This window comes from Hirundo rustica, chromosome 16 (assembly GCF_015227805.2).
Source record: "Hirundo rustica isolate bHirRus1 chromosome 16, bHirRus1.pri.v3, whole genome shotgun sequence".
Taxonomy (NCBI): Eukaryota; Metazoa; Chordata; class Aves; order Passeriformes; family Hirundinidae; genus Hirundo; species Hirundo rustica.
In genome coordinates this window covers 2,679,700-2,705,212 of record NC_053465.1, presented here as the reverse complement: position 1 = coordinate 2,705,212, position 25,513 = coordinate 2,679,700, and the positions used below count along the sequence as shown (strand labels likewise).

The window sequence follows — 25,513 nt, the reverse complement described above, 5'->3', positions numbered from 1 at the left end:
GCGCTTGGGGACCGGCTCAGCCTCTCGCCGAGCCCGCAGCCTCCACAAACATCCTGAAAAGCAACCTGAGCAGACGGTCCCTCCTCGAGGCAGTTCCAGGGATTTTCTCTCTCCCGAGCGCTTTTGGAGCGGGCGAGCGAGAGAGAGCGCTCGGGTTTTCGCCGCCTGCTCCTCCCACCAGAGACACCCTCCCGCCGCTCCCCGCCGAGCCGCGCCGCTCACACGGCTCCGCCGCGGCGTGCGGGACGCGGGCGCAGCGCTCCGCTCCCGCCGCCGGGGGAAGCGCTTCGGGCCGCCGCCTCCGCCGCCCCGTCCATGGGCCGGTGCCGCTGATCAGCCGCCGCCGCCGCCGCCTCGGGCCATGAGCGGGCTGCGGCGCCTCCGCGGGGGCTGAGCGCGGGGCCGCTCGCTCCGTCCGCGCCCCCCGCGCATGCCGGTGGCGGGGCGCGTCCCGCGGCGGGGCAGCCCCGCGCCCCCCGCGCCGCCCCGCAGCCGCCGCCGCCGCTCCGCGATGCCGGCGGCGGGGCGAGGGCAGCCCGCCTCCTGGCTGCTGGTGCTGGGCGCCGCCGCGCCCGCCCTCTGGCTGCGCTGCGTGCTCGCCGACTTCACGGTGGACAACGAGGTGCACTCCAGCTTCATCCACCGGCGGCTGCGCGGCCCCGAGCGCCGCGAGATGCAGCGGGAGATCCTCTCCATCCTCGGCCTGCCGCACCGCCCGCGGCCGCACCTCCACGGCAAGCACAACTCGGCCCCCATGTTCATGCTGGACCTCTACAATGCCATGTCCGTGGAGGAGGGGGCGGCGGGGGCCGCCGCCGAGGACGGCGAGGGCTTCTCTTACCCCTACAAGCCCATCTTCAGCACCCAGGGGCCGCCTCTGGCCAGCCTGCAGGACAGCAACTTCCTCACCGAGGCTGACATGGTCATGAGCTTCGTCAACTTGGGTGAGTGCCGGTCTCGGCGGGGCTGGGTCCGGGGCAGCCGGGCGGGGAACCGTTCCGGGGGGAGGCTGGAGCGGGGACACGGCCACCGACGGGAGGACGGGGCTCGGTGGCGCAGGTGGCCCCGGCTGGGAGCTGTTTTCCAGCGGGTCAGGTAGGTGACAGCCCACCCGGGCAAGGAAGGGCAGGTAGCGGCCCTCGGAAGGGCGGCTGCTTTGCCAGGCGGTAATTGAGTGGCATCGACGGGGAGAGGGCTCTGACTCTCCCATCGCAGCATTTGGACGGCCACGAGCTCTCCCCGCACCGAGGTCTTTGCCGCCTTCTCCTTTTGGTAGTTGCTGCACGTCAGGAATGGGATTTGCAGGTAGGAGTTAAACAGGACGGTGAGCGGGTGTGCTCCGCATCCCGCACCGCCGAGGAAGGCACGAAAGGCGGGCGGGAGCACGGCACGGGTCCCGCACAGCTCCCGGTGCGGGGCTGCTGCTCCTGCGGGGCGCGGAGCCCCCGGGGCTGCGGGGACAGATGGTTGGGACGGTTCCCTGCGGCATCCCAGCGCCGCGCTGCCTCGGCCGCGGGGGCTGAGCTGCTCGCACATGTTTTCCTAATGGCTCGGGAGGGATTCCACAGTAAATCCTTATTTACTCCTGCAGCTTTTCCTGTTGACCCCGGTTTATGCCGCTAACTCGCCTCTTTTCACGAGCACATGTGGACGGGTTTATACAAACGATACGAGAGTTGGCACGCTTTGTATGCGCCTCGCTAGGCCTCTCTAATTGGATGCCACGGCCCAATCTCGTTTGTTTGCTCGCTGTAGATTGCACACCCGTGTGGACTGCCTTGGCCGGGTTTGAGTAAAACCCTGTCAGGGTGCGCATTCTATTTTAAATATATAATTATAGACCTGGCTCGCTGTATCCGTTTTTAGAGCTCATCATGCGCCGCTCTTAAACCACACACGTACAGATTGGGTGCCTGCAAGTTCAAGGCAGAACCTGAGTTGTATTTCCAAAACAAGATCAGCTTCAGACTCTGTCCCAAACAAAGGGAAACGCAAAGTGCGAGAGGAGCACACATAACCTGCCAGGAATTACAGACCCCCCATCTCCAATAGATCCATTAACACCTTTATGGATATCCCTGTTCTGGACACTTCCACTGTCTGGAGCTTCAGAGGCAGCAAAGATTAAATCACCACCTAAACCGCCACCTCTCTAATCCCAGCACTTTAACTAACTTGAAAAGACCAGCAGCTGTAAAGGGTCTGTGACACACGTTAATAATTATTAGACACAGTAGCCATCCCGGCACAATTCTTGCACGATAAGGAGCCACAGGACGCCGTGGGAGAGCTCTAGTTTGCATGAGCTGCGCCTCCTTATTAACTGCCATGAGCTTCACAGTGGGAAGCTTGGAATTACATCTGGCCCGGGGGCTGTGCTCCATGAGGGCTGGCGCTTTCCATTTGGAATTACACTGTTTGTCTAGTCACTGCTGGATACTTAAGCCGATGAGCAATGATACATTGAAAAATCAAATATTTGAGCAGTCAAAACTACCAATGGCGGTCAAATATTTGACTTTAGAGATAAGGGTGACCTTGCTAACGCTGTTCTCCGTGGTTCTTGGGCGCTACACTGAGCGCAAGGAGAGTCCTGAACAGAAGACAAGAGATGTTGAAATAACAATAGTGAAATTCGCGATTTGCTTTCCATTTCAGTAGAGAGGAGAGAACCTTATGAAACACGTAAGTACGTAATGGGAGGGAGTTCAGCTCTGCTCCTCAGGTGTAATAATTTACTGAATCACCAGTGAAACTGCAGTGCTCCTGTCCCACATTCCTGATGTAAGGAAGTCTCCTTGTCAGCTCACGTAAGAGTTATAAGAAAGAATTAATGTTCAGGCCATCGACTATTTTGAATACAAGGGAGTGGAATTGATCCATAAAAGTGGAATAAAAGTTACATTTTGGATATGTCTGTGTCTACGTGAGAACTTTGTATGGAGCAGGTTTCAGCTGCATAATCCATAACCCCTGGTAGTCGACGTCCTGATGCAGTTTGATGACTGCAGAAGGTATTTTCATTCATTTCAACCTGCCAGGGTTTGCTGTCAGCTTAGAAATCCAAGAGTGTTCTTTATGCAAAATCCTAAATGATTATTTTATTTAATTGCTGTCAGCATGGTCAGGGGCTAGTAAGAGCACAGGCAAAACCCAGTAGTTTTAAGGACAGGTGGAATTACTATGAGCGAGGCACATTTTGAAGGTTTATCTGTGCTGTTTTGTTCCCTTGTCAACAGTGCATGCCAGGACGAGTTTAAAAAGGACACAGATCTATAAGAGCTTTCTTCATCGCTGTGCACACCTTTCATCCCATTATAGTCATTGCTCTTTCATCTTTATAGGACAAAGGCAAGCTTGTTTATGGAGGTTTTAATGAATTAGAGCAGCCACTCACTCCGTATATAATCAAACACAACACCTGCTTTGAGACATACACTTTTCCATGACATTCAGGGAAAATTAGAAGATCTATTGTAGAACTCAATTTTTTTTTGGAGACTTTCTACAATGATCCCTTTTAAAGCAAAGCTGAATTCCTAAATGCAGACTGTGGTAAACTGTGTCCTACTTTTGTAAGAGATACTCTGTGAGCATTGCATCTCACAGGTAGGCTTTTATTACTATACCAGAACCATCACAATGAGGAAGTGTCACAGCATAATAACGTTTCATTTTAGCATGGAGGAAGTAAAAGCGAGTAAAGAAATAATTCTTTGAAATTGAAGTCAATAAAAAATATTAATTACAGGCTTCCAAATGCTAATCTACAAAAGCACTTTTTTGCCTTACTGATAGTCTTCATCCATCTAGTTGTACAACTTGAGAGGGAATAATATTTTTTAAAAAAACTACATTGCAAGATTTTCTGGGCTGCATGGTAAAATCTCCAGCAACAAACCCCCCACACATTGATTTCTATAGAGATACTATTTGTATGTAGTCCAGAGAATTTATGCTGGGTCTCGGTAGGGAGGAACCGGAATACAGGTGCTCAGTTTTAGGGAGCTTTGTACCAAGCAAAGTTTCACTTACTGTAAAATCCTGACAACTAATTAGATTTAGATTTATAACCAGTTAATTCACAGGCTACATTTTTTCTTAGCTTACACCTGTGCAAAGATGAATGGGGAATGGGGTTGTGTCAAGAATGAAGTTATATGTAAATTAAAAGAGAATTTAGCCTCAGTGGTCTGACTAAGTTAGCCAGTTAATTACTGGCTAATTTTGTAAAATTTATTGCTATAATTTTAGCATTTGGAATTTAATTTCAGATCCTGCCCAATACAGTTTACAAACGGATCCATTTCAGGAACTGAAAAAACGCAAAGCATTTTCTGCGCGAGTTTAATTCCAAGTTTATAAACAGCAGCTAAGGAGTAAACATCCTCTAGATGACTTAGACCTCCTCTTCTAAAAATAATTGCGTCGTCCCTATGCCGGTAAACTTGCCTTGGTAAACAGACTTGCTTAGAATATTTTTAAAAGAGTCGGCACAAGTGATACGCAATTTGTTAATTTGTCTCGTGGCTGATTATAAAATGAACAACATTGTTTAATCCTGGCAAAAAGGAAGGGGGGGGTGGAATTAGTCATTCTTGGAAGGAGCACTTGAAAGTGGCTTTTGTTAATATAAATCAAGAAGCTGAAGAGCCCCCAAGTTTCCTTTTATTTCATACCATCTGGCTATCCTTTTTGTTGACAAGTGTTTGGCATAGACAACCATCTCTTTGCCCTTTAATAACAGGCTTTAACACTGTAGGGTATTAGAAAAAGATTCTATAACAGTTAAAAAATTTCCTTCGGGGAATACTTTATAAAGTGAGCACGGGCTGCAGGCATTTGCAGCTGTAACCTGGCTTGTGTTAAAATTTGGAAGGGGCTGCCTTGCATTCCAGCTCACTACAGGCCTTCATTGGTGTACAGCCAAAGGTTAATATAGATGTCACACAGTTTTTCTTTGGAGAGCCTCAGATATAAGAGTACGCGTACAGCTGTGTTTTTAGTAACCCTTTCATAATCACTTCTTTTAAACCTCATTTTCCTGCTTATATAAATCAAAGATTTTCAAGGATATTTGACCTGGATTTGAACTTATTTGATCTTCACATATTTCCCACTTGAAACAAAGCAGATTAAAAGTTAGCCCTGGATGCCTGGTCCCCATCACATGGTTTGTCCATACATTAGGCCAAGCCCTCGGATTTTTTTTTTTTTTTCTTCTCTTTCACCTAGGGCTGTTAAAAGCTCCCAAGCCTGAACAGGTACATCCCATAATTGTTTTGGGCAGTGTGGATATGTGCAGCACTTGGTGGTGTAACAGTGGCTAAGGCAGAAAGCTCGCAGCCGAGTAAAGGTATGAAGGACACTGACAATGCAGCAAGTGACAAGCGGGTATCCTTTAAATGTACAGACCCATCTCAGAGAGAATTCAATTAATTTTCTAATTTCCAGGTGTAAAATGGCAGAGCAGGACAGGAACCATTTACCTCTGCCACGTGCTGGTAGCACAGGAAGGAGCAGCCAAGGACAGATGTCCTTACGCAAGGAAAAAGGACCTGGAAGTTGTCCCCATCCGCTCACACACAGCGGATTTATCCCAGAGCAGGGGCTTTCCTCTGTTCCCACACAGGCTGTCCTGGGGGGGTGAATCCCCCTCTGTGAGCTGCAGTTTAGAAGCCAAAACACAACAGCTCTCAAAGGGCTTTGAAGGAGACAAGCCTTGATGGCCAGGTCTTGTGATGCCGGTCACAGGAGCTGGGCACCAGTGGAGCGTGCAGGACCTGCTCCCAGTGCCCCCAGCTGTGCCATGCCGGTGTCCTTGTGTCCCCGTGTGTGTGTGTGTGTGTGTCCCAGCACTCCCCCTGCAAAGGAGCTTTAATGGCCTCTGGACAGGCAGCACAAAACCAGGCGCTGCATTCCCTGGAAATAAGCCTGAAACACATTTTCGGGTCGGCGGGGAGAGACGTGTGAGAGAAGGTTACACAAGCGGTTGGAAACATTAATTAAAAGAAAGATTATAACTATTAAAGCCCAGTCAGAGCCGTTGACAGGCTGCTTTTAAATGGGACACTGTGATGTTTTAGTTTAATACATTCTGGCAGTGTCACCGGGGTTAAGGCTAATACTGGGATGTGTGGATCCTGTCATGTTATTGTCAGGAGGAATGCAGGGATTAGGTTTGAGAGTGGCGGTGGGTGAGTGCTGCAGCTGTGTACACTTATTATAAAAGATTTAAGTCCCACTGGTAAAATCAATATATTAAATTGCAAGAGCCCCTGTTTTTAATTAGTTTAAATCAAATATACGGTTAGCGCCATTAGGGCTGCTATCCTTGAACCAAGTGAGGAAATGCTAATATTTATATGGAAACTGTTAATTCGTGGTTAAAATGATAACACATTTAATTTTATGCCTCTGAATTGTCCTAACTGGATGAATACCAGTGAGAAGTTGCAATGATGGATGAAGTCATCTGAGCGAGAGCACAAGTAAGCAAATTTTGATAGCATGCCAGATAAAGAGACTACCTGTTGATATACAGCATTAAGAGACCATGATATTTTAAACCCTTTCCAGTCCTCCTCTCTGGGGCCTACATCAAAGCACTTTTATGAATTAACTACATATATATATCAAAAATACACACCATTACTATATAGAAATAAAATATGCTGTTTTATATATGTATATTTCTTCTCTAAATGGAAGAAACTTATAAAGAAATGAGAGAGCTGTTTAAATTAGTTTCAGGATGAAGATTTTCCTTCACAACTGCTTGAAATAAGTGAGACTACACACAAGGACTAATCACATGGATAAAGTTCTGCACATGCTTAAGTTTGGAAAAATGGAAACCCAAGAGAAAATTCTTGGCTAGGTCTTCATTGGTGTAAATTGTCAAATTTCTACTGAAGCTGGCCCTGTGGCCTCATTTATACAACTCTACGTCCAAAGTAATTCCCATAAACTCCCTCTTGATTTACACGAGCACCACTGAGAGCAGAATTGGGCCAAAGAAGTGCCCCTGTGTTGAAATAATGAGCATGCAGTAGTTTCTGCTAGAGCTTCACAGAGTTTTCTCTCCTAATCTCCAAATTGTTTCTGAGGGAAGTTTCCTTTGCTGCAAACAATCAAAACACGAACCAGCTCCTATTAGTCACTGCTTATCATTATTAGCCCGATCCATGTTGTTGAACTACAGCTGAGTTCCCATCCTTGCAACAAACAGAATTGAGCAAATAATGTTTGACAAAAATGTGAAACTGATATTTCTTAATACAAGACATATTTCATATGGAGAAACTTCAGTGCTGAAAGATTCCTGGTATCAAAATATCTGAATCATAGTACAAATAAACAGCGCCTTGTAAAGGCTGCGGGGCCAAATTCCGTGCTGGAGTAATTCCACTGAAGTTAGTGGAACCGTGCCAGGAGATAAACTGCCATCTAGATTTTTTTGTGTTGAAGATTTTGTCAGTAGAAATCTTTGCTAAAAAAATTTAAAAAAAAAGAAAAAAAAAGTTGCAGGTAGCAAAGATCGAACCAATTCTAATTAAAAAAGCCCTTTTGGAAATCCTTGTTTTATTGGACCACAAAGTTTGCTGAGCCCTCCCCTTTACTTGGTTATATGTTCTACAATCCCATTATTTATACACAAATATACCTCATTTACAGCAGGTAACAGAAGCCATCCCCACCACACTGTGCCTTTCCCCTTCTTTTAAACGTTTGTGTCATCTACATCTCAGGGTCAGTAAAAATCCTTCAGTGATCCAGACTGAGTGGATCGAATTAATGGCAACTTTGAGACTAAAAGTTTTAGTGTAATTGCTTTATTGTTTTGGAACCAAGATGCTTACAATCCAGTTCCTGTGCAAACATGTTTAACGTGTGTTAATGTGTTTCTAAACCAGACCCTCTCCGCAAAATTCTGCTTTTCATTAATTGACATCAGTAGCATGGTACAGTATTTCAAAGCACTGGCCAAATATAAACTGTGTTTCTAATTTCCTTACTTTCCTGTGTTTGGAATGCCAACGTTAATTTGTTCCCATGGAAGAGTGAGAGCTGCCAACCACAGTTTTATATAAATGGCTTTACAGTGCAGGGCTGCCAGCATTAAATGATACTTAGGAATTTTCATGACATTTTGTATTTAATACTGTGTGTGTGAGAAAGAGAAATTGAGAGAGATGTATGGCATGTTGAACAGCACAAGCTCTGATGATCAAGGCAAATGTTTGAAGAAATTTATCCTTCGAGGAGCTGTTACTTAATGTTCCTTCTTATTTAGGATTTTTTAATAATCTGTCAGATATTACGTAGCATATTCCTTGTGCCTAGAAAAAAGCTGTTTTGCAGGGAACTTTGTTGTTAACGATCCAAACAATTCCCCCCCCACAACCCCCAATAATTTTAGTTATTTATTAATAGATGAGCAGATGGACTTTAGTTTATGTTGTTCCTCTGATCATTCTGAACTAGATTGTAAGAATGTGATATTACTCAACATGAGAAAACGCAAAAGCAGAAAAAGCTGCCCCAACTAAGGAACGGGAGAATTAACTGATTTCGGTCAAACTGCCAACAGGTAATTTTTCTTTAGAAGAATAGGAGCAGCTAGATAAAATCATTTGCCTTTCTTAAAGAAAATCAAGTGTTATCATAGCTCCTTTAGTGGTATGTCTGCCTTTGTACGTAAACCAAACGTGGAGTTCCCTTTAAAGAAAGTTTATTTTAAACTGCTAATGGTAAAAACAAAGTCTGTTTATGTATTTCTCCTTTTATTCCTGGAAGATATTCAAAATACAAATTGTTCATGTTTCAGTAGATTCCCCTTAATGAGTGCTATGGTTTATCTCTGCATTTCCCCAGTTTATTGGAACAGGTGCAGTGTCTGCCATCTGTGCCAGCCCCGTGCTATACCAACAAACAAAGTGTTGTTTTGGTTCACTGGATTTAAAAGTCTCCTGAGAGTAAAGAAATGAAAGAGAAAGAATTTAGAAAGTGCCTAGTGAAGGAAAGGCACTTCAAGTAATGTGCTTTGTCACTCAAGTCTTCCCGTAAATTACCTTAAACTATTTCTAAACCGTTTGAAAAATATTATCCGTGGAGGATTAAGTTTCTGTTGCATCTCGGAGGTTCCACACTATTCTTTATCATCTTTATCCTGCCACAGTAACTTCCAAGTTAGAGTATTTTGTTGTCAGGTTGAATTAAATTTTACAGGAGTGAAACTTCTTTTTTCCTTCTCTTAAAGTGGAAGGACAGTGAATTTTCTTTCTTTATTTCTTTTTTTCTTTTTTCTTTTTTTTTTTTTTTAAGTGTTTCTGCTTCCACCTCATTTAAGAGATACTGCAAATAGCCATCCAAGTTTAAACAAGATTATGTTGTAATTAGACAGACAAACTCATAATTATTTAAGGGCTAAACCAACAACAACAACCCTTTCAGGTTTCCTTTTGACAGTGTTTATCCAGTGTATCTGGAAAGGCTTACAATTAAAGTGCCTGAAGGGTGGGGATGAGATTTTTCAGCATGCAGTCAGTGCTATCGGGTCCACCTGGCCTGGGAAACTATGCAGGCTTTGTAGTAGAGAAAATCCCTTAACTTAGATCTTCATGGCAAGCTCTTAAAAGCTACCTTCCTTAAAAAAAAAAATAAAAAAAAAATCAAAAAAGGGAAGGAAAAGGAGGGGAGAGGCAAGGCAGCTTCCCCCTAAGTGATAATTAAAGCGAGCAAGAGCTCTCTCAGCGGCGGGGGAGCGCCGTGGTGCTGATGAGCCGATAATCAGAGCATCACTCTGTAAGGTTTTCCTTTCAAATGAGCTCGAAGTTTCCTCTGGTCCTGCCACAGCCTCCCGGCGCTGAGTGATGCTGGGCTGAATCAGTCCCCGGCACAGCCGCACTGATGTCACCGCAGTGTCACCCCAGACTGATGTCACCGCAGTGTCACCCAGGCTGATGTCACTGCAGTGTCACCCAGACTGATGTCACCCCAGTGTCACCCCAGACTGATGTCACTGCAGTGTCACCCAGGCTGATGTCACCGCAGTGTCACCCAGGCTGATGTCACCGCAGTGTCACCCCAGACTGATGTCACCGCAGTGTCACCCAGGCTGATGTCACTGCAGTGTCACCCAGACTGATGTCACTGCAGTGTCACCCAGGCTGATGTCACCCTAGTGTCACCCCAGACTGATGTCACCGCAGTGTCACCCAGGCTGATGTCACTGCAGTGTCACCCAGACTGATGTCACCCCAGTGTCACCCCAGGCTGATGTCACCCCAGGCTGATGTCACTGCAGTGTCACCCCAGACTGATGTCACCCCAGTGTCACCCCAGGCTGATGTCACCCCAGGCTGATGTCACTGCAGTGTCACCCCAGGCTATGTCACTGCAGTGTCACCCCAGACTGATGTCACCCCAGTGTCACCCCAGGCTGATGTCACTGCAGTGTCACCCAGGCTGATGTCACTGCAGTGTCACCCCAGACTGATGTCACCCCAGTGTCACCCCAGGCTGATGTCACTGCAGCGTCACCCAGGCTGATGTCACTGCAGTGTCACCCCAGGCTGATGTCACTGCAGTGTCACCCAGGCTGATGTCACCCCAGTGTCACCCCAGACTGATGTCACCCCAGTGTCACCCCAGGCTGATGTCACCACAGGCTGATGTCACCCCAGTGTCACCCAGGCTGATGTCACCCCAGTGTCACCCAGGCTGATGTCACCCCAGTGTCACCCCAGGCTGATGTCACTGCAGTGTTACTCCAGTGCCACCCCAGACTGATGTCACCGCAGTGTCCTCAGCTGCAGCAGCCCGGCTCCAGGCCACCCCGGCGGTGAAGTCACCACCCCTGACACCATCCCAGGGGCTGGCACGGTGCTGTGCCCAGCCTGGGGGCTGTAAATTGTAAATCAGCCCGAGCTTGGACTCTGGCACTGGAGCCCCTGTGCCAAATCCCTCTGCCTTTGGCCACCGCCTTGGCACTGCTGGGGCAGCCTCGGCTTTGCCAATTGTTCTTCCCGCAGCTCAGTACCTGTAAAACTTTTTAAAAGAGACCAGAGGAGCTCTGGGAAAAGTGCTTAAAAATGCTCATAAAATAATACAGTATCAGCAGTTGGGAGGTTTAATTCTGATGGAGAGGAGAGCAATCCTTCCTGTGAGAGGATCGGGGATAGGGCTGCTCGTCTTTCCCTGGAACATTCATTGACTGTAGTGAGTCCTTTGGCACCACAAGGGAAAGCAAATTCAGGTCTGTCATTTAAATGGAAGATTAAGCATTGCCGTAATTTAGAAATTCCGAATTCTGGTGCTCGCATTCGAGTACTGTTCTTTTGTATCCATATTTTAGCAATTTATTACAGAAGACCATTTTTTGTAATGCCATGAATGACAACCAGTCATCACTAAGAGGAATCCATTCCTAATTGTATTTGTTCTTCCCACAAGTTGCTCTTCCCTTGGGTCCCGAGGTTAAAACTTATTGCTTCTTCCATCACCTAAAATATTCTGAACAATTTAATCTTGCTACTTTTATTTGTTTATTACTCTGCAGTCATTATAATCCCACAGGGACTTTTTAGATGTTAATAAAGAGTAGTGCACATCACTTTTCCTGAAGCTTGTGTGGCGCTATAAACATCATGCTGAGTTTAAGTTCCCCTTTCTGACCATATCCTTAAAAAATCCAGCATTTGTTAAGAGAATGGAGGGGACTTTTTTTATTTTCTTTTTAACAAAAAGAAATAAAAGGGGGGGGGAAAAACGAAGTAACTTTAGCCTCAATCTGCTAGCTACATAAAACAGTAAATGTTCAGTTGAGGCAGGGAAAAACCAGAACTGCTAGAGACTGGTTGTTTCCTTTTGGAGGAAACAATAAATGTGCCCACTTGTATTTTAACAACATTACTACTGGGCCCCCTAATTACACAAATATACTTGTAATAAACTGCAGGAGAGAAGAACTGAAAAAGAGTCATTCATCACACAGATCTTTCTCCTGAGCTCAAAAAGAAACTTTTGGGTAACCACTCTTAAATCTTGGCCCAAATCAGGAGATGAAGATATTTCAGCACTGTGTGATGAATCATTTGTCTCCCGAGACAGGTGAAAAGGAGAAGAAAATCAGACATGGGGTGCAAAACTTTTCTCACTGGTGTGGACACAGCTTTGACCTCTGAATCCAATAGTTCCTGCAATCCATGGCATGCACTGTAATCAAATTACCAGAATATTAGGGTCCATATCCAGGGAAATCTCTGACCATCCCGCTGCGTTAAAGCCTGACACTGGGAATACAGAAATAGCCAAAGAATCCCGAACTGTGCAGAAACTCACTCAAGCAAACCCCAAATATTTCTTCAGCAAACAGCAACTGTCATTTTGCTCATTAGTCCACAGCTGTGAGATGAGAGCTGCTCCACTGAAAACCCTGCAGAGGAGGGAGGTAAATCTAAGCCAGTGCGTGTGATGCACCGAGAGTGTATCGCACACTCTTTCCTCCCTGGGCTGGCAGCTGGAGTCCAGCGAGTGAGCAGTGCCTGGCAGGCAGGACACCGAGCTGGAGAAGCGTGCTCTGTGCTCCTGCTCCTTCAGAGATGCTTTCACAAACCCCGCACACTCCTTTCGGTGCTGTTTTTTGCCAGTTGCACGCAGCAGGACGCGAGCTGCGCTCCCTCCGTTCATACCAGAACCGCGCGAGGACACCGGGGTGGATTTCAGCAGCTGATCTTTTACCCCAGAGCCGCAGTTGCAAAACTGCGTTTGAGGACGCACAAAACCCAAAACAAAACAGAAAATGCTGTTGTTAGGGGCTGACTCAGGAGGCCTGGAGGGCCCAGCCCTAGCGAGAGGCTCAGGAATCCAGCAGGGCTATGGTATGCAGGGCTAGGTGCTGCTGATGTCACTGATGGGCTTATCTTGTACCAAAAGAAAATTCCTCTTGTATAGTAGGGATCGTGGGTGGGAATTAAACTGCAAATAAATCTTTGCCTCACCTTCAGATGCCGTTATGCCTGGGGCATGGGCCACCAACGTTTAGAGTGTAAAGGGGACAGACACGTGCACACGCTCTGTACGTGAATATATCGTGTTTATCTTCCCGAGGACATTCCTGAAATAACAGCTTCAACTTGCCGTCACTCTGTGACACTAACGCTTCACATCTGCAGACAGGAGTGCATGTGGATGTTCAGCAACTCACAGGTCTTTAATAATAGCTCTCAGGGCTGTGTAGAACAGCCGCCTGCCTATTTCTCAATAAAATAAATGTGTTGTGCAGCAAGTATTCCTAGAAAGCAAAAAGCTCCTATGCATAAGCCATGAGTCTCATCACAGGCTGAAGGACAGTGAGAGGACACGTGGTGCTGGCAGGGAGGGTCGTTCCAGGCAGTGACCTCCTCTCCAGGTCCTGTGTCCCAAACCCAGTGCCCCACCTGGGCTCGCCTCTTTTGGCAGCACAGAGGAAACATGATGATCTCAAAGAAAAATGTGAACTAGGTCACGAAGTCACACTTGCATGAGGAAGGGCACTCTACAGTGTCTTAGTGAGCAGCAACTGAAGTTTCTAATGGTTATTTTCCAAAACATCCCTCCAAATACTTCATTTCTGTCTAATAATTATAAACTGTGTTAATTCCACCAGACCTCCCACACACAGAACACCTGAGAAAGAGGCAATGGCTGTAAATAACAGCCTGGGTGCAAGGAGAGCACTGCTCTGGCAGGGATTTCCCCTCTGGGGCAGCAGGACCTTTCCCCTCAATAGTTTGCTGTCCCCTAATCTCCCAGCTCCCTCCTGGCCCAGAGCTGCAGATGTTTGTTAGTGCACAGACAAGCTCCCAAGGCCCAGCTGGTCGTGGGGCACAGCTCCCTGTGTGCATTCCAAGCTGAGATTTTGCTGATCACAATCAAAGGCTGAGATCCTTATCTGATGGCCGCGTGCCTGATATCGGCTGCTTATTTTGTAATATCCCACCAACTGCACTCTCAACAACACCAGGACCTGGGATTTCAGCTGAGAAACACAGCAAACCGTATGGCTTCGAACCTGGGGAACTGGTTTTTAATTATTTTCCTTTTATCCTGGTAAACCACAAGAAAGGCTGGATTCCCTGCGACTCCTGCCGTGTTCCTCCCAGGGAGCCTGTGCAGGTGTAGGCACACACTGCTGCAGTCTTTGGGGGGATGCTGGAATTGTTGTGGCAATACAATATTGAAGGAGGATTAATTAGGTTTATGCTATTTATTTGGGCAGCTGTTCAGTAGATGAAAGGAAGTCTAATGCAAATGAAATGAATAAGCCTTAAGAGGCCAATGTCCAGTCACTTCTCCACTCGTGTCCCTCAGCACAGCCGGTGCAGAAACGAGCACATTCCTTTGGCAAAAATGAGGCATTTGAAGATTCCGTCAGCTGAGATTTCCCTTTCAAGTGTTGCCAGTAGATGCACACTGTATACATGTGCTTTTAAAAGACTTTTATTTTGAACTCAAGATGTGAATCTATGGCATTAAGAAAAGCAGAACAATCCTTTATTTAGCTGCACCTGCACCTTAATGCCTAATGAGTTTAGTCTGATGGAATCCAGACCTCAGGAAGGATTATAAATTCTCATTTGATTTCATTTACTTCTAAAATACCTTAAACCAGCTGTACCAGTCCAGAATCCAGTCATTTCTCTATCAGTTTTACAAGTGTTGAATCTTTTGCTGTCTTAAGTAACTTTATGCTATATAATGATACTGCAACAGTAATAAAAAATAGAGAGCAGCTTGAAAAAATCATGTAGTAGAAGATAATTAACATATAAGCGTAAAAGCATCAGATTATGAGCACAACTTCCATAAAGTTCTTTTGGCCCTGAAGGGGAGATTTGGAGCTCACTCTCCAGACACCAGAGGTACCTTTGGCTGTTTCTGTCTTGTTTTGTATAAATACATCAGAGGTGTTCAGGCAGTGACCTTCCCAAAATTACCGACTCAGGCTGTTTATTATGAATAGTATCTAATTTATCAAATACATTTAAAGACTGATTACTTTGCCCCAGTGTAGGTACTGGAATGCAAGGGAAAAAACTGATCCTGTTACATCTCTGCATGATGGAATCATTGCATTGAAGATTTGTTATGGCATGATTTGATTTTAATTTGCACACGCCAGCTGCAGATTGAGGTGCCTGTGCTCCCAGCAGGCTCCCATCTTCCTGCAAGTCCTTCCCCTGTGGACTTCTCCCCCCATTTTAGGTTTGCCTGTGGCAGTCTCTCACATTGCCTCTTATCTCCTCTGGCTGAATACACTTTATTTCTGACTGGATCTGCTCAGCCACTCGTCTCTCCTTCCCTGGGCCCGGGGATGTTTCCATTTGCTCAGTGCTGTACAAGCAGTCAGGGCAGGCTGCTGGTTTTTGCATCAGTGATGTTTTGAGACCTGCTCAGTCTCAGGGCAGGTTGCAGGAAGCACCTTGGGCCCCATTTGTCGAGGGTCTGGACTGGGGGATTATTTTTCTCAATCAACCTTATTGCCACTTAGCTTCTCTCCCTCTTTGTGCTCTGCAACCTCTTCCCCCTTGAGACACCCATCACCCTCCTGCTTTCTCCTCCTCCAGACCTGCTTTTTTGTGTGCTGTGGCTGCCACCTCAGCCTGATCCTCATCACAATTCCCCCCCCTCACTGCCACTATCTCCATGACCCTTGGATGCACTGGCAAAATGTGTGACTTGCAATTCGCACCTAACAGAGCTGGCACAGCTTTCCTGGGAAGTTGGCCTGGCCAGACACAGCTCCCAGATTCCACAGCATCAGGGAAGCAGCCTTGCTGTCCCCTGAATTACAAAGAGCCAGCGAGCAGGGGGGTGTAGCCATCATCTCTGCTCAAAGGGGGAAGATAAAAATGTGCTCCTGCATCTTCCCGTGCCTCCCACAGCTGCACCCAGAGGATTCAGGGGATGTGTTAGACAGCAGCGTGCCTCTGCTCTCAGGCTGTGTTATTCCACGCTGTGCAGACAGAGAAAAGGAAGCAGGAGCAATGATGAGCTGTCATTTTGCTCACTGCTGAGTTTGGCTCCAGGGACATTTCTAGAGCAGGGTGTGAGCAGAGCCTTGGGGTGCTGTGCACTCGCCTGAGGCTGCCCTGAGCACCCAGGGTCCCTGCAGGGAGCTGCAGGAACCCCTGCTTGGAGCTGCTGTCCAGGTGCATCCCGCCTTTCAGGTACACAGAGACACAACAGCCCTGGTCTGTCAGGGATGAACACCAGCCTGGTGAACACCCAACCCTGCTCCCAGAGCCAGCACAAGAGCTTGAGACATCTGTGATGGCCATAACAGTGGCCAGCTGGGAGGACGCGGGAGGATTTGCAGCATCACCACAGCCCCCAGCTTGCCTCTGGAAAACAGCCACCCACAAGGTTTTGGGAATGGGAGAGCTGCTGGGGCAAAGCCCCAGCTCAGCACTGTCCTGGGTTGCCCCTTTGCTGTGAAAGGAGGAAGAGAAAGAAGATCTGGGAGCCTGGAGAGGGAGGCCCTGCAGGAGATTTCCTTATAGTGGATTCCATGAGGATGAAGGTAGAAACAGAGGAAGTCTCAAAAGGAGCCATCTCATGAACTCCCGTTTTTTTTTCTTTTCCCTGTCACCCCCCGCCCAAATTCTCCATTCCCTCACACCGCTCAAATCCCACGGCAATCCTCAGTGTGTTACAGCAGCTGCAGATGGATTGCAGCTCCATGTGCTGCTGTGTTTCACGTCACAGGGCTGTGAATAAGGTATTCTGCAGAAACACAGCTCTTCCCTGCTTATTTAACTTTGCTTTCCCCAGATACACATGCAGACACAGCAAGCAGCACCAGGAGTCACACCACCATCGGTCTGTTTACTATTAGAAGAGCTTTGTGCTCGCAGAGCAGTCCCACGTGTAAATTTTTCACAATACCTTTCATCTCGTCTGGCTCTGCTTTCAGCAGAGAAACCACAGCCTAAGCAGGTACCCGTCAGGGTACACTCGGGAAAGAAAACAGATTACCTGTGCATAACCTGCCCAGATACTTCATGGATGTTCCTTAAAAAGAAATGGTTTTACCATCCAGCTTTACCTTAAAGAGAAATCCCAGCAGGGAATGTCTCTGAATTCAGACGGCCGCACGCACGATTCTCTCTGTCCTTTCCTTCCCAATGACTGTTTCCCCCTTTGCCATCTACCACACCTGGAAATTTTAGCTTAAAAGGCTCCTGGGCGAGAGGATGTGGTGGCTCTCAGCATCCTCTGGTCCCCACACCACATTCCATGGTGACATGGGTGACACGTGGCTCCTGGGGACGCAGGTGGCTCCGAAACGCTGCCTGACATGGACACAACCCTGATCCCAACACTGGAACAGCACCAATTTTGGGACACCAGGAAGGGAGAAGCATCGATTTCTGTCCTGAGCAGCCCTTGCTAGCCCAAGTTTGACTTAGTCAGGAAGAACTTGCTGCTGTTTGGGAGATAATTAAACCCATCTTCCCTCGCCCGGCTGTTTGCACACGCACAATGATACCATTGTTCAGAGTCATGCAACACATATGCTGACATTAAAGTGTTTAATCTTGTACTACAGTATTCCATTATTTTTTGGACATCTGTACACGATAGAAAGGCTACGTATTAGGGGATTTGTTGACAAAGAAATGGCTAATGCTGATACATGTGTGGACTGAAAGGATCTTTCCAAGTTGTATTCTGCAGTAGGGAGGCTGCTGTTTCCCAGGCCTGAAGCCTGGCACAGATGTGATATGCACTGCTGCTATTACCACTTTTCAATTTATAACAAGGAGTCAGTGTTCAGAAGAATTTTGGAAGCTCCCTGCTGGGTTTGTGGCTAGGTGGTCTTGCTGGCAATACCAGCTCCATGTTGAAAGCTGAAAAAATGAAGTGATGGCTAAAGGGAGAATATTAACTCCAGAGGGGATTTTTTCCCCTTTCGAAGCAAAAATGCTTACCCCAGATCACTTTGCAGAGTGAGCAGTAAAGAATTTCCAACCTCTGGGTTTGGGGAATGGGATTTATGGAGCCTGGTTTCCATCTTCTTTGAAATTAGTGCGTGAGTCCCTCTCTCCACCCATGGATGGGGCAGGACTTTGCCCTGGCACACTCTGAGTTTATCACCTTCTCCTCCCTCCACCAGGCTGTAAAATGGGCCCGTGAGCAGGGAGCAGCTGGGTGCAGGTTCCCTTCTGCTGAGCTCTGCCTTGGCTCAGAGCCGCCCCTTCAGCAAAGGGCACACGGGGACAAGGCATCAGGGCAGGGCTTGGGCAGATGAGCCCAGAGCCCCCCAAATTTCCAGGGGTGCTGAGCCTGCGGCTCAAGGACAGGCTGTGTTTTTAGAAGTGGCAGGATGGCAGCAATCCCCGGTGATGGGATGTATTGATGAGTTATAGAAAATCCACAGGCTGTTTTCCTAGTAAGCTTAATTCGCAGATCAAAATCTAGGCTGTATTTGTTTTTCCTTAGGTTTCTCCAAAAACCTGCCCTAGCTTCTAGACGGCTTGGAGAGCTACGACTATTCCATGTAAAAGGCCCTCCAAATACTGTTTTTATCACTCTTTAAAGGAAAATTTAAAAATACGTCCCATCACACACCCCAGGACATTTGCTCTACTCCATTTATAGAACTCCCAATTTATATTCTTCAACTATTTCTTCAAATATTTCTGTAACTGCTGCTTTAGCTGCCTGATGTCAGCATGTAAATCATGAAGCCGAGAGAATGAAACAAATGAAAACCAATCACAGAACTTTGCATTCCCAAATTCTTGCCATTATAAATTTCCTGCCACTGCCCCTGTAACTCTTGCTGTCAAGCACAATGAGGAGGGAAACATGTGCCTTCGCAGACTGCGGCCTGGCATGACATTACTGCAATAATCTTTATTATAGTCCCCCTTTTCCTCAGAAAAATATAAGGAATGACCTCGCATTTCTTGCTCAGTCGGGCTTCCTGCTGAGCCCAGTGGGCTCTTTCAGCTGCAGAGACCGCTGGATCCTTCCCCTAATTGGTTTCCTCCTTCTTGAACCTCAGCAACATAAGGAGAAAAAGGCCTATATTTCATAAAGCGCCACGGTTTTATGCACCAATTTAAGAGACAAAGAAGCGCAATTTATAGAGGGGCCGTTTAATGCCTGTTTAATTAGAAGCCCATCAAGAGGTCTCGGATTCGGCACGCCGAGGATTTACAGCTCGGTTTCACAACCGCCACGAGCCCCGAGGCCGAGGGGTGGCCATGGCCTCCCTCCCGCCACGCTGCTCTCGGGCACTCCGGGGAGCTGGGACGGGACAGCACCCACCCAGAAGCTCGTCTGGGGAAGGGAACATTTTTTTTCCGGTTGAATACGCTTCCCAAGGGAGGCGGGAGGGCGAGGCAGGAGATTGGAGAGGAGCTTTCCTGTGGGACACGGGCTGGAAGGGCTGGCGCGGCCCAGGCGGTGTCTGGGGATCTCCTGCTCTGCTCTGAGGTGATGCAGCAGAGCTGCTGAAGCTTTGGCTTTCGACCTCAGGGCGTGACGATGGAGGGAAATAAAGGTAAATTTTCTTGGAAAATCCAAATTCACTGGGGCTGAGGTCAATCCACTGGATCTCAGGGCAATCCAGGCAGCCCTCGGCCACCTCTGAAGAAACAGTGCCCATTTTCTGCAGCTGTTGGAGAGAAAGCAGATACAGGCTTTCCTACCCTCTAAACTCACCACGCAGGTAGAATCTGAAAACCTGCTAATGCCAGAGTGTGGCAGAGTGTTTTTTGGCATCCGAATCTCTGAGGGGTTTCTCAGGCAGCTGCTGATGGCTCAGCAGCAGCCTGGCTGAGAGGCTGAGCCGAGGGGGGTTTGTCTTTTGGAATCTATTTTCCTTCGACTTATCTTTTGGTCTCAGGAATTCGGGACCTTTAATCTATTTGAGATTAAAGTCCTTTACAAATCCCTTCTGGCCTTTTTTGGGAGTGAAGAAGTTACAGACACCCTACTGCACATTCCTTCTGGTGCCTTTTTCCATTGTAAATGAGAAACAAGTAGCTCTAATTGTTGTAAGCACTACAATAAACAAGACAACAGCTCTCAAAGTGCCTTATAAAAACAATTAACATGTTATCAGGTGAAAGCGTTAACAAGAAAATTTAAGTTTTTACTTGTTTATACATTCAAAGTATATCCTAAGTGCATCGCCCAAATGTGCCAGGGAGGAAGAGGTGTGAAATTACCAAAGCTCTCCCAGTTTGGCAACCTGAGAATGGAGTCTATTTATCTGATGTTGAGTTTCTTTCTGAAAAGCATTTTTTTTTTTTCTTAACTTCAGAAAACAAGAGAGTGAAAATACCTAAGCAGGGAGATTGGCCTCCCATGAAATCTGTTGAAATTGGTGAAATTTTTTCTGTTGACTTCCCCGGCGTTTAGATAAGCTCTGTAATGCTTTGGTAATAATTATTTTTTAACACAGTCATTCTTGCGGGGGGGAAAAAAAAAAAAAATCTTGCTGTGAAAAGATTCACTAGCCCTTTGCTCAGCACATGGGGCTGGTGGTTGACATTGTGCTGCTGTGCTGGGTCCCAGGGCTGAGCTGGGATTCGTGGGGAGAAATAACAACGCTGCAAGCTGTGTCTCACCGTGATCCTTGCTGTCATGTGTCTGGCATTGCCTACCCCTGACACCAACCCAGAGGTCCAACCAGTGTTTGCAGAATTAGCTTTGCTAGGTTGGCTTTGCACTTGGCAGCAGAGATTTACAGAGGAGCTGCAAACAGTTGGGGTGCTTATTTCTAATCTCAAGGTGCTTTGCTGTGAAAATGACCAAACGTGGGATCGGTGTAAGTTTCCAGCTTTATGCTGTGTCATTTGCTTTGGGGTGCTAAATCAGGACCACAAAGTTTTCTGTCCTACATTATCTTTTTGGCGCTGGCTTTAACTGTATTGCTCCAAGTTCTAAATATCAACAGCTACTCCTTTTTATCCCTGCACGCTGGTGTTTTTAAGTTCTGTATCTTCAGCACAGGCCAGAACAAGCAGCCAGTATTTGTTGATGTTTTATCTCCAGCTTTCCCATATTTTTGGATCTGATACCTGGCTACTTCACACCTGAGCACATGTATCCATCCTGTTTTCTTTTAACCATCCCTGTCAGTTGCACAACTGTGTCCTGCCCCCTCTTGCATCACTGTCAGGCCACAACAGAGGCTTGGAAAGACAAAGGACTTCAGAGAGCTGGGAGCCCTCTCTGTATCAGATAGAGCAGCACTCAGATCCTGCTCAGATAGGCAAGGCCAGACTTTGGAAGGCGCTGATCTGACTTGCATGTTTGTGACAGGTGTGGCCATGTTACTGATAACCACCAGCCTGAGATATTCCTTGTTTTGGCTGCATCACCTTAATTGTCCCCCCACGATTTTTAGCGTCCTGCTTATTTTCTCATGGATCTGATGTCCTGCTCCATCCCACAGCTCTCAACTCCCATTTCTCCACCTTTCCCAAGGACTGTGCCAGAGGGAGTGTCTGATGATCCTCATCCACCATAGCTCAATCAGATGCCACACTCACCATGCCAAGGGTTATTTTACACCAGCGTATTTTGAGCCCTGTGTTAAATTAGGCCAGAATCTGTCTGCAGTGCTTGTGCCTCCAAAATGCAGTAGCATTTCTGTGTTTACACATGCGTCACCTGCGAGTGACTTTGGATTGTTTTTTAAGGAGAGGAAATGCACTGTTTTCCCACAGTCAAGGCACACAGTCTTGTTCATAGCAGAATTATTTTTCAAGGGTGTTCTTCCTTTTCCTATTTTACAACCTTTGATTGCACATCCAGAGCTTTGGCTTCCTCTCCAAGCAGCTGCCTTGCCAAGGCATTTGAATTGTGAGCTGGAATTTCCAATGTTTGAAATGAGCATCTGGGCTAAAACCATTCACCAAAGCCTTTGGGTAGTAGATTTGTTAGAACTATGAGCGTGGGACAAAGATGAGTTGAAGTTCTGTGGGCAGAAGAGCTATGAAGCATATCCAGCAAATATTCAAAATGCTTGATGTCTTTTGAGGGAGAATTTAACATTACTTTAGCATTAATGGCTAACAAACAGCTGAGACTAAGCCCTTCACGAATGACCAAAAGGTTCTTCTTATGGCCATTGTGTCAACAGGGATCGTGGATTTTATAAATCTAATGGAGAAACTACAGTCACATCCATAGAGCTGCAACAATTTTCTTGACTGTTTCAGCAAACACTTAAAATACCACTATTCCCCCCTGCCTTTTTTTTTAAGCTCTCCCCCCCTCCACTCTCCTCCTTCCAGCTCCTCAGGTAATTAACTGGAAATGACCCAGTTGCAGCATTGTCAAAGGTCTAACACCCATCAAACCCAGGAAACTCAGGCTCCTTGAATGCTCCCCTGCTTACCCCGTGCTGCTGTGCTCAAGGTATTACAGGGGTCTGCAAAAAGTGCTTGATCAGATGTACTGTACCATATGTTCCCAAATACCAACACACAGCAGCAGGACCTAGGGATAGGATTTCAGCCTTCATAATGAAGAGTCTTGCTTTTATGAGTTCGAGTCAGACCCTTAACGTTATTTTAACATAGATTTTGGTGTTTAATTATGTAATAAGATTTACTGCAGTCATCTAACAGATGTTGATTCAGGGTCAGTGTTTCTCATAAATTAGTTCTGAAAGGATTTGTTACTTCTGGGTCAGCAGATAGGTCCAGAGTGCAAAGAAAAAGGGGAAAAACAATAAACACTGAGTTGAAGGGTTTCTTGGGATTCTTTCTTCAGTTACATATCCACATATTTTCATGATCTTAATGACTATAGCCACAGGAATGTTTGCTTTAACACTAAAGATGGCTCAGGCCAAAACCCTATATCCAAACATCTGCAAAGCATGGGAAAGTTCAAACTTTGGGGCTCTTTATTTTATGACCCTGGCCGTTAATTTTTCATACTAACACGACACATTTTTTCTAGGGCTCAGCAGTGGGAATTGCTGTGAACTTTAGCAGTACCCCAAAAAGTTTCATCTTCATGTGCTTGTTGTCAGACCTTGTGTATAAAGTGCAGCTAAAGGCCAGTGTTGGTTGATGGAGTTGTCATCACACATGCACTGAAAAAGTGCACCCAGCTTCCTCTGGAAATTCAGCCTTCCCATGTCTTTGGAAGCAAATTGTATTTGTACATCCTACTGCTGACAGCTGCAACTAAACCCACACAGCATCACACTCATTCTTCTACATTTGTGGATAAAGGAGTGAGTCCATATTAAAGTATTTTTCCGTTCCCTTTTAATTTAGCTGCAGATAAATTCCTTTAAAACTCAAATTACGCTCTTTATACCTTATTCTATTAGGAGTATTTTGGAGGAACGGGATTGAGGCACGTTTAATAGTGTTGCTAGCACGTCCAGGGCAGCTGTAGCCTGCCAAGTCTTTTACAAACCCTGGTGAATATTCACAATATTCCTCCACATCAGGGTATGAGCCGCTAAATGTTGTCCCTGAGATATTTCAGTAGAGGTGCAACCGAGACTGCTCAACATATAAAACCATTTGCTAAACTTAATCACCTTTGTCCTGGAAAGTTTAGAGGTTTCATACCTAAAAAGCTCCTCTAAGTTGAATCCCAGCTATGAGTAAGTGCTGTGAAGCATTTCCCTGAGCAGCAATCACACAGTGGCAAACTGGACTCCTCACAGAAGGGATGTGAGAGAGGAGGAAGAGTCCATGGCCAACGCCTGAGCCTGGGCCAGCAAAGCAGGGCTGAACCTGCTCCATGCTTGGACACAGCCCTGTTCCCGGAGCCTCCCCACGCTCTGTCCCTGCCACGGGGACACCCTGGCCAGTGCTGATCTGTGTTTGCACCGCGCAGAGCTGTAAATTTAAACGGCGCTTTCCAGACCTGCGGCTTGAAACTCCTCTTTTTCAGGAGTAATTCCCTTTAAGTCAATGGATTTACACAATGGATTTGCTGCTGCCAGAAGAAAATCAGGCCTGTAGAAAGACACACATTCTTTGCCAAGGAAATCTCAGAGCTAACTACTTGAATTGTGCAGTCAAGCTGCAGAGAGGTCAAGTGGACAGACGACAGGACTGGGACATATAGGAAGTCCCTGTTTCAAACCTCAGCTCTTAAAATGTCATGCGTTGTGACCTTGGGCGAGTCAGTTCATCCCCTTATACCTCCGTTTCCCCCTTTTCCTTTGTCTGACTTGTCTGTTTAATTTGGAATTTGTTCCAAGAAGGGTGCCTTGCCCGATGTGTTGGGCTGGGGCACTGACACCTCTCCTCCCCCTTGCTGGAGGACTGGCTTGAAGTCTTTGTTTCCTCCCAGCGATGACCCCCTGCCTCTGTACCCACAAGCAGGGTTACAGGGACCACCGAGTGTCCATCAGGGGACAGGCAGACCTGTCACCCCGTGGGATAACACGCATCCCAACACCTGCCTGGGAGGATGTGGCACTTGTTATTTCACAGTCAGGGGCGGGAGGCGGAAGGAAGCCCTCACTTTGAACAGTTGCTTCACAGCCCTGGTCACTAAAGATCCTTTAAAACAAAATCTTTGACCCTACAGAGCGGAGCCCTGAGCCTGTGATGAGTTCAGCTGGCACCAAACGCCGCTCACTGGCATGAAAACCCTCAAGGGCTGGGATTTGTGTCTATAGTGCATGTGTGTGTGACTGTCAGAAGCAGAGCCAGGCCAAGAACCAGCTCTCCTGAAAAGCCCCATCTGTTTGTCCCAGCTCCTTCCCACTGCAGCTCGGCCGTTATCGGTGGCAAATGTCCAGAGTCACTTGTCAAGCGCAAAGCTGCCAAAAATCATTAAAACACAATGGCCCCCTGTGCCAGCCAACTGTAAAACTGCTCCAGAGGGAGCCTGATAAACACATATATGCTTATAATAGCCCAGATAGAGGCAGGTATTTCCCGTGTGCTTTAACGATCCGAGCAGCCCGTGGGATGCTGCAATCAGATATTCCTGCCCTTTCCTGTTGTGGCAACCCGCGAGCGTGTTTGCTGGCGAGGGGAAGGGGAACAAAGCAGGTGGCTAATGGGCTGTTTTCTGTTCCAGTGGAGCATGACAGAGAGTTCCACCACCAGCGCTGCCACTACCGAGAGTTCAGGTTTGATCTCTCGCGGATCCCAGAGGGGGAGGCGGTGACGGCGGCCGAGTTCAGGATTTACAAGGATTACATCCGCGAGCGCTTCGACAACGAAACCTTCCAGATCAGCGTCTACCAGGTCCTGCAGGAGCACCCGGGAAGGTGAGGGACCCTCCAGGGAGTTGCACCCAGTGCTTGCAGAGCTCCCGGTGCCGTCAGCAGGAGCGGCTGGGTTTGGCAGCAAAGCCGGGGAATCCCGGCCCGTGCTGCTGCAGCGTCACACAGCTCCTGCATGCTGTGACGGGGGGAGAGGTGCCCTGTGAGCCCCCCGAGCCCCTGGGAGCATCCCCAGCACTCCTGCTCTGGCCTCTGGGAGCACTCGGTAGCCTGGCCGTGTGCTAGGGCGGA

The 25,513-nt window shown here is 47.2% G+C and overlaps 1 protein-coding gene across 1 annotated transcript in view; it reads left to right on the top strand.

The window, feature by feature from the left end:
- Positions 1-430: 430 nt before the first annotated feature.
- Positions 431-25,513, top strand: part of BMP7 (bone morphogenetic protein 7) — a 38,421-nt gene continuing 13,338 nt past the window's right edge. The window contains exons 1-2 of the mRNA XM_040079775.1: positions 431-944; positions 25,075-25,267. Of these exons, the coding sequence (XP_039935709.1) occupies positions 431-944; positions 25,075-25,267 (707 nt within the window). The remainder of the gene's footprint in view (positions 945-25,074; positions 25,268-25,513) is intronic.